Here is a 9,580-nt window from a genome sequence, read left to right as displayed (position 1 = left end):
TCATCTTTGATTTTGATTCGATGATCATTTTTATTTTATGTTGAGTTAGATTGAACCTTTATAGTGCGAATGTTACTTGAATGTCCAACATCCAGTATATCAGTTAAAACTCATTAAATATGATGTCTTAATAGAATAAAGTTACAATTAATTTATAGAAACCGTTAACAAATATATGAATCATTAATCACTGTATAACGCCCCTAACCCGGTCGTCGACCGACTGAATCGAAGGTTTCACAATCCCGGTGTGCTGAATAAAAAAAATCATTTTCGCAAACCAACTAATAATTAATTACATTCTATACCATGAAATTTTTTTATATATAAAGACATATATATTCCAATGTTAGAAAAAATATTTATAGCATATCTACAACGTAGCAGAATCCAAAAATATAAAATTAGTCTTAGACATGCCACATTCCATAAAAAAAGATAGATACCCAAAATGAGACTTGATCAGTGACTAGAAAGGGCGTAGTGCTGATGTAGTGGCAAGGACTGAGGCAAGACTCCAAAATTTGACAACGTGTAACACATTTCAATGTTATCATCAATTCACAAAAATTAAAGTACTAAACAAGCAAGATTAGTAGCACTTACTCCATGTTGAAACATCATCATTTAAATCAGGCAACATATATAATTATAGTAGTCTCGCTGTTACGGACTCAATTCCCACATCGGTTGTGAGAACAACTGATGTGGGGTATATAGACTAAATGAGTTCTCTCTCCCAATAGGCTAGTCTTTTGGGATGAGTTCTTCTGTTTGGTCTGTATCAATTGGTGCTTTTATTGAGAGCCCAAACGGCTCGGAGTGGTGGCCGGGCAACGAACTCGCCGTGACCAACGAGTGCGTTTGGGACCGCTCGGAGTGGTGACCCACGGAGTGGTGGTCGGGCAAAGAATCCGCCGTGACCAACGTGGCCGTGACCAACGAGAACTCGAAGTGGTGGCCTGGCAAAGAACCAGCCGGGACCAACGAGGACGTTGGCCCTTAAAGGAGGGTCGAATGTTACGGACTCAATTCCCACATCGGTTGTGAGAACAACTGATGTGGGGTATACAGACTAAATGAGCTCTCTCTCCTAACATGCTAGTCTTTTGGGATGAGTTCTCCTGTTTGGTCTGTATCACTCGGATAGACACATGATATCATTGCATAATTATAAACATCTCCTCAACAAAATATCAATAGCTTTAATAGCAACGAAATAACCTCAATAGCCTGGTAATGTGCAGTCTTGAAACATCTTACATATGCAAAACAGAGGCTCTTCGTAGCAAAACAAATCAGATGCCCGGTTAAGGCATAACAGAGGTCCCGTGAAGGGCAATACAAAGGCCGGTAATTATCATGTCCAATAACCCATTCCATACTTACCAACAACATCGCAATATCCTATTAATAGTAAAACTAAATCTCATATCTCTCTAAATCACATCTCCCAAAACATTATCCGGAGGTATTCCAATATATAGGTGCACATATATAGATTTCCAAGCTTGAACCCTCGAATTAAGGTGAGAGAAGAGGCTAGCCAAAAGAGGAGATGATGAATATTGTTGGGGAAGAGGATGCCGGAGACGTTGAAGAGAGGGAAAGTGGTGAAGAGAGTGGAGTTCCCTCCATTTTAAAGAAAGTTAAATTAAAAATCTATTATAAACTATTTCTAGAATAATCCATATTTCTCTCAATTTTTTCTACTCCTTTACCTTTTTATTTGTTTTCCAAATTCAAAGATATGTATATGCATATTCTTTTTACTTTAAGTTAACATCATCACAAACTACTCTCTCCGTCCCCGCAAGAATATGCACTCTTTCCTTTTTAGTCCGTCCCACTAACAATATTTTAATTACTTTTTCTCTCTACATCTCTATTACTTTATCAATTTTGCATTAAAACTCGTGCCGAACCCAAAGTGCATATTCTTTAGGGACGGATGATGTATTGAATTACTTTCTAAATATAATATACATTGATTTATTTTCCCTTGTTTATAACTCCCAGCAATTCCAACACTTTATTTTTATACTTATTAAATCACATAAAAATAATACTCCCTCCGTCCGTGATTAAATGTCCCATATTTGACCGGCACGAGTTTTAAGAAATTGTTTGACTTTATGTAGGAAAGTGGGTAGAAAAGTGAGTGGAATGTAAGTCCTACCTTTATATCAAGTTGGAAAAGAATACATATATATACAAATATTTTATGTATAATGACAATAACTATATTAATGAATATTAAAGTTATAAGATTGCCCGTACCTGAAATTGGTCGAAGGCCGATTCAATTAGGAACAATGGAGTTTTGACATCTAGGACCAAATTTTCAGGAAAGAAGCACTACAAACATGGATATGATTATGATGAATACTAAATTAAATTATTTTTGGAAAAGTAATGAATGTATTTATAATTGTGTGAACATAAGTTGTGAACATAAGTTCATTAATATACTCTTACCAGAGTTGGACTGAATTTGGGTGTGCATGAAGTAGGCAACAAATTCGCCAAACCCTATATATACACAAGGCAAAAATGTGGAAAATGTAAAAATATGTATCTTGATTAATTAACAAAGTAGGTTGAAATAAGATAAAGAATATATACATGTGTTGATATCACGTCGAAGAAGCGATTTTCTTTCCAATCAGCCCCAACAAAATGCTCTCTGTTAGAGATGCAGAAAAAGTCAATCTACGACAAGTTTTCTGTTTTATGTTTAATAAAATTTGTATTGTGACAATTAAGTAAATATGTTTGAGAGCCTTACCCATGGATAAAAAACCCAGAATCCGACGGGCACTTAACCCTAGTAGTATCAACAAATAGGGTTTTGAACTTGTCACAATGTAAGATTCTGGCAAGTCCCCCCGCTGAACCGCCTGACAATAACGCCTGGGCAAATAATATCAAATTGTCAATTATAATTAAACTAACCCAAGTTTAGTTATAATTTAATAATTCAATACATTATTAGCATTTTGGAGTCCGAGCCGTAGTAGCTCATCCATCATGGCATCGTAGATTCTTGCACCATTATAAGTCAGGTTGTGCGCTGATAAATGTGCAACAATGTAATTATAATTATTATAGTCAACTTAGTTAAATATAAGCTATATATAGAGAGGAAATTAGGCCATCCACTACGCTGTCACTATACCGTCCCTTAAACTACTATTTGAGGACCCACTGTCCTTTTTTACTCCATCCCTAAACTAAGGGACGGAACCGGCAACCCTCAGTCCCTTATTCGTCCCTTAAATTACTATTCATTCAATTTCATTTTTTTTATTTCCAACCAAATTCAATTAATAAAAACACACTTCATTAAATAAAATAAACTTACAACATAAAATTTGTAAAAAAAACATAATTTAATAATTTCCTAAAAAATAAAAATACATAATTTAATAATTTCCTCTGCTAAAGTTTGCCCAAATGTGCTCAATTAGATCCTCTTGGAGTTGGGTGTGGGCGCTAGAGTCGCGTGTCCTTGCACGAATAGATAACCGGTCTTGTATAGACGGCTGCGCTCCACTTTGAGGCGGACTACTTGCGGTTGAGCTTCCGGGGGATTCGGGGTCGAACCAATTTCCCACCTCGGGTCCTTCGTCTTGGACAATCATGTTGTGCAAGATTATGCATGTATACATGATGTCGACCATGCTCTCCATGAACCACGAACGAGCCGGAGCTTTGATGATGTTGAAGCGCGCTTGGAGAACCCCGAACGCCCTCTCCACATCCTTGCAAACAGCCTCCTGCTTCTGCGCAAAAAGAGCCTGCTTTGGGTTCGCAGGCCTGCTGCACGTTTTCACGAAGGTCGGCCACTTCGGGTAGATGCCGTCGGCGAGATAGTACCCCATTTTATACAGCCGGTTGTTGGCGACGAAGTTGATGCCCGACGCTTTACCGTCCAAAACTTCGGTAAAGAGGTCGGACTGGTGGAGCATGTTTAAGTCGTTGTTCGACCCGGGGACCCCGAAGTAAGCGTGCCAGATCCAAAGCCGGTAGTCGGCAACGGCCTCGAGTACAACGGTTGGGTGGGTGCCTTTGTGGCCGCTCGTGTAGGACCCGCTCCACGCCACCGGACAATTCTTCCATGCCAGTGCATGCAATCAACACTGCCAAGCATCCCGGGGAATCCGTGCACTTGTTCGTGCAGGTCGAGGAGGAACTGACAATCGGTCGTGCTTGGCCTCCAGAGAAATTCGTCGGTGAAGGCTGCCAGGACGCCTTTGCAGAATTTGAGCAAGCACGTGCGCCCGGTGGTGTCTCCGATGTGGAGGTATTCGTCGAACATGTCGGCCGTTTGTCCAGTCGCAAGCTGACGGATTGCTGCAGTACATTTCTGCAGCGTCGTGTGGCTGGGACGGCCGACCCCGTCGAACCCTTCTCGGAAGAACTATTCCCGGGCCGTCAAAGTATTCGCGATGTGGAGAAATAGCGGTTTCCCCATGCGAAAACGGCGACGGAAGTAGGTATCTCCCCAAACCGGGTTATCGCAGAAGTAGTCGCATACTAACCTTGCGGCGGCTTCCTCCCGGTTACGATGGATGTACATCCGGGAGCGTCGTTGGGGCGGCGCGGCTTCCTCTGCCTCCCGGCGTCGATCTTCTTCTAGTGATTGTTCCATTATTTGACGCATTTGCTCAAAAGGATCCATTAGTTTGAATTGATTTGAGATGGAAATTGGAGTGGATATAGAGAGGATTTGAGAGGAATAGATGTGTGTTTGTGTGTGAAATGAGTATGAAATAGAAGTATTTATAGAGTAAAGAAATTAAAAAAAATTAAAAACAAATTGAAAAACGGCTAAAAAAACCGGTAACATAACTGTTTGAATTTTTTTATATTTAAATTTGATTTTTTTAAAAATGAATTATTGCATCAGCGTGACGAAACCCACTCGCGGGCCAGCGAGTGAGCGTCATGCATGGCCTGGGAGCTCGCCACGTCGCCTCGGCGCGTGGCGAGATGTCGCATCCTGCGTCGCGGCGTGACGAGTCTCGGGACGGTACGGGGACGGGCTGGGGACGGAACGACCTGCTGCAACACATCCCGCCGCGGTTCCGTCCCTCTGTGACGGAACGCGGGACGGTGACGGGACGCGTAGTTGATGCTCTTAGACTCACCGGATCTACCTTGTCGACATCGGACAAGAAGGATGAACTGTCGCAGTAAAAAATATGGATAGTATTCCAGTTGTAAAAATCTGAAATATATGTGTAACAAATAAAGTTATAAACATAAAGTGGAAATTAGGTAGATTTAACTATGTATGTATACCGGGATTAAAGGTGGAATTATCTTCGAGCATCCCACCAAATGATATGTATTTAGCCTTTGGACTACTTCCGCGTGGACTTTTTGACCTATCAAGGCAGTCGGATACATTCCGACACCACCCACCACCCTTGCAACTAGGACTGGCAAATCGTGCGGATTGGGTCGTTATCGGGTCAACCTGATAATGACCTAACCCAATAAGGCCTAACCTGAACCCGAACACGAACCCGACCTGGTACCTTCAAATGCGAACACGACCCGCACCCGACACGAACCTGTTATCGACACGATATAATATGGGTTGACACGACACGATAACAACGAACCTGATATTACACGATTAAAACCTAATATTACACGATTAAACCTTAATTTTAAACCTAATTTACACAATTAAAATTTATTTTATACTATTTAAACCTAATTTATAAGAAATTAAAACATTAAAGTAATATATATATTTTTAAATAATAATAAAAATAATAATATTATTTCTTAATGGGTTACCAGTATCCGACCCGCATCCGACCCGAACCCAACCCAACCCGAAATTATCGGGTTCTTAATAGGTCAACCCGATAAGGACACGGATCCAATAAGACTTGACCCCAACCTAATAATTTCGTGCGGATTCGTATCGTGTCGAAAATTACCAGCCCTACTTGCAACTCCAAATTGTTAGTCTTATTAATCAACATTATTAATCTACTCTATATCTACCAAGTAAAGATAAAATTCAAAAAAAGCTGTTCATATTAAATATTCCATGTAACGGTTCATAGCCAGAGGCCACAGTTGCTCACGCCTCTCCCTAATTAATTTCCTCTCAAACTCCATTCCTCAATTTATGTATTCTTTTTCTTTTGTAAAATCATGATTTTTTTTCTTTTCATACTCCTAAATACTTTCACTAGTAAATACTCAAAGTTTAAAATATAATTTATGAATTATTTTTAATACTTATATTGTGAACATCACACGATTAGTTTAATTTAATATCTAAGTGAATCTGTGTTCATTCAAATTGCAGGATAAAAGTTTAAATTTAATGAAACTATGTATCGTGTTTCACATAAGAAAATACTACTCCATTGTGTTTTACATTTGGTAAAAAAAATTTGTACTAGTAATTACTAGAATATGGAATATTTTGAAGACACATATAAATTTACAATATTAATTAAGAGGAAGTTGTTCACATTTGAGTACCTGTAAATAGATGTGCCAGTTGTCAATTCCCGCTCCATACCCTCGGCTATAAGCGTAACCCGGAGGGGTACCGTCTAGGCAAACTATACAAAAATAATCAATTATAATTTAGTTAGTTAGGCAAATAATAACCTAACCATTAATAATTATACATACATATGCATGTATATATGTACATGCTCCTTTAGCAATTGCAGTCTCCAATATAGTTATCTTAACATCGTGAGCTCTGACAATTCCGACCAACGAAAATATAAGCGCTAGTAGTAATCCAACATGACTTCTCACTTGAATTCTGCATAATGAATTAAAATGAATTTCAAGTCAATTAGTACTCATAAATACTGGTTCCCCAACCAAAACTGAAGCCATTATTAGGGTTTACGGTTCGTGTAACATACTAATAAAAGCAGCTTTTAACAATATTTACTTTTTATTTTATTGACCATGACCTTAATATTTACTAGCAAAAATATTTTAAAATTCTTTAATTATAAAAAGTTGAAGAAGGAGTAGTATTTATTGGCAAATTGTTACAAAATAAACTTCCTTATTGCAGCAAAAAGCTGCTTTTATTTAAGTACTAATTGATTTATTAGTACTCAATAAACACAAATCAGGTACACATTTTGCTTTGTGTATTTTCGAATTGAACAAGATGTGTACCTGATTTGTGGAAAAGGAGAGGCAGAGGCAGTCGATGGCTTCAACAAAGGAGAGTTGCTCTGAAATTTCAATGATAGTGTAATGGCAAAGAGAATGCAAAGCTAGGGTTCTACTTATAATGGTTTGAAAGTTAGGGTTCGGCTTCAATGATATTGATATGGTTTGGCAACTTAATTTAGTTTCTATTCTGTCACCAAAAAATGAAATTAATAGAGGGATGGATGGATGGACTCCATATATAGCAATTAGAAAGATAGGCTTCTTTCAATAACATAATTGGAATGTTAGGCTTCTACTTTAAAGGGATGGGTTGATTGCAAACAGAGAAAATGGTAAAGATAGAATTAGAAGGGAATGGTGGGAATGATTGGGTTGAAAAGTTAGGCTTAATTGCTTCTTTCACCAAAAAATGGTAAGTTTAGTTCATAATTGCACTCTTGTGAATGGTTCTCTATATTTTATGTTTAGTTCATTACTAATTTACTATGAGAGTATTACTATTTTATGATTAATTTGAATACGTAAGTTTTTCTATATACTGTACTATTCATTTATCAAAATTATATATGCCATTGATGACTAATTGCAAAAAAAGAGCTGCAAATAATTATAGTCCTTTTTTAATTTAATTTTTTTGGAAACTGTTAACTCATTTTATGATCTTAATATAATGATCATGGTAAAATATAGAAGCCTTCAACTGAACGCGCAAGTAGACAAAACGAAGACTGCTCTAAAAATATCTCAATAAGAATAATGTCGTGTCACAAAAAAGATATTGATCGAAAAATGTAAAAAAATGGATAAACTTAACCTTCCAACTTTTATGCTATGCTATTTTGTTATCTTGGATAATCAGTTAGATAGGGATAAGAAGATGAAGAATCATCAATAGGTTATTGTCTTGAATACTCTAAGTAGGAAGAGGTTAATGTGTTAGATCATTGTCATATCTGAATTTTTTTAGTGCAATACCATAAATAATACTAGTACTTCAAAGATGTTAGGTCATATAGAGTATTGATCTAGGGCAAGTGTCTATTAAGTACATAACTAGAGAACAAATCTCATCCACACATCTTAATACTCCAAATTAATCTCATGCCTTAGCTATTTTTACATGTTTTAAATAAAAAGTACTAATTAATAAGGGCATTTTTGGAAACCAAATTCAACTCCAACCGTCCCCTTCAATTTTCCAACTCCAATTCACCCTCCTTTTCCTCTACCCTCTCTTCCTCCTCTCCCCAGCCTCCGCCGCCGAGCTCAACACCTCCCGCCGCAAAATAGATGCGATCACAGCCTTGAAGCAGCCAAGATGTGATCGGCTGCATCGCCACGGCCGCAGAGAGAAATTTCTAAAATTGCTTCCATTCTTAGAAATTTTAATTAATTCAGCTGGTATTATGGCGGATTCAGGCAATAGGAAATCATCGGCGCGGCGACAATCGAACAGGTTGCAGAGGAGAGTGCCGGCGTCGTTGCAGATCGGTCCTGCACCAGAGTGGAAGGCGGCGATACCGCTTCTGTCGCATTGATTCAATCGCCGACCTCCGATGGTGCGGCGTTGGAGGTTAGATCTTGTTCTAATAGTGGTACTGAGACGTCCGCCGCGGCGGTGGCTGAGAAGCCGGTGGTGGTTATGAAGAAGTGGCAGCATCCAGCTGCGCCGTTTATGCCTTTTGTACAGATTGACTTAATGATGTAGATGTAGTAGAAAATATGACGGTGATCATATATCAAAGGGCACTCAGCGACGGTGGGAACATGCCACGATGACTTATAACTAATAAGTTATCATCAATATCACTTAATTAGCCATAGAATATAATAGTAGATTTTATTTTGATATCTTCATAGGCGTCTACTTCAATTTGTAGACATCACTAACATAATAATGTTTAGTGCTGCTTATTTATACAGCTGGACTAATTTATAGTACAAAAAATTCTATTAAGCTAAAATAAATCGCTGTAACAAAAAATCAAAGATACATCAATCTAATCGTGTAACACATCACTATAACCATGTTTTTACATCACATATGTTAATAAAATAGATCACTATAACAAAAAAATCAAAGAAACATCACTATAACCTTGGAACACATCACTATAACCATGTTTTTAGTTCACTGATGTTAACAAAATACATCACTATACTCATGTTTTTACTTTACTGATGTTAACAAAATACATGGCTATAGCAAAAAATCAAAGAGACATCACTCTAACCTTGGAACACATCACTATAACCATGTTTTTACTTCACCGATGTTAACAAAATACATCACTATAGCAAAATATCATAGAAACATCACTCTAACCCTGGAACACATCACTATAACCATGTTTTTACTTCACTGTTGTTAACAAAATACATCACTATAACCATGTTT

General features: G+C 37.8%; 1 protein-coding gene across 2 annotated transcripts; it reads right to left on the bottom strand.

Annotated features, from left to right (window-relative positions):
- Positions 1–1,018: 1,018 nt before the first annotated feature.
- LOC121770690 (pectin acetylesterase 11-like) lies at positions 1,019–7,360 on the bottom strand. Of its 2 annotated transcripts, XR_006043808.1 has the most exons (8): positions 7,183–7,360; positions 6,673–6,811; positions 6,517–6,599; positions 5,308–5,582; positions 2,789–2,913; positions 2,626–2,686; positions 2,479–2,532; positions 1,019–2,358 (listed from the first exon to the last, which is right to left on the bottom strand). XR_006043808.1 is itself a non-coding variant. In XM_042167455.1 (7 exons), exons 2-7 carry the CDS (start codon positions 6,692–6,694, stop codon positions 2,263–2,265), a joined length of 441 nt encoding a protein of 146 aa, XP_042023389.1. In that variant the 5' UTR covers positions 6,695–6,811; positions 7,183–7,360; the 3' UTR covers positions 1,019–2,262. The 2 variants fall into 2 exon arrangements, 1 of the variants encoding a protein (XP_042023389.1); XM_042167455.1 differs by lacking the exon at positions 5,308–5,582.
- Positions 7,361–9,580: the final 2,220 nt, after the last annotated feature.

The sequence above is a fragment of the Salvia splendens genome, chromosome 16 (genome assembly GCF_004379255.2).
Source record: "Salvia splendens isolate huo1 chromosome 16, SspV2, whole genome shotgun sequence".
Classification (NCBI taxonomy): Eukaryota; Viridiplantae; Streptophyta; class Magnoliopsida; order Lamiales; family Lamiaceae; genus Salvia; species Salvia splendens.
This window is presented reverse-complemented; position numbering and strand designations above follow the sequence as displayed.

Bases quoted from the DNA above. Each gene is read 5' to 3' on its own strand.
- LOC121770690 (XM_042167455.1), bottom strand. From the start codon at position 6,694: ATGTACATATATACATGCATAT. The intron at 6,600-6,672 runs GTATGTATAATT...ATTTTTGTATAG, and splicing joins GTACATATATACATGCATAT to TTTGCCTAGACGGTACCCCT. The intron at 2,533-2,625 runs GTATATATTCTT...GTGTATATATAG, and splicing joins TCGACGTGATATCAACACAT to GGTTTGGCGAATTTGTTGCC.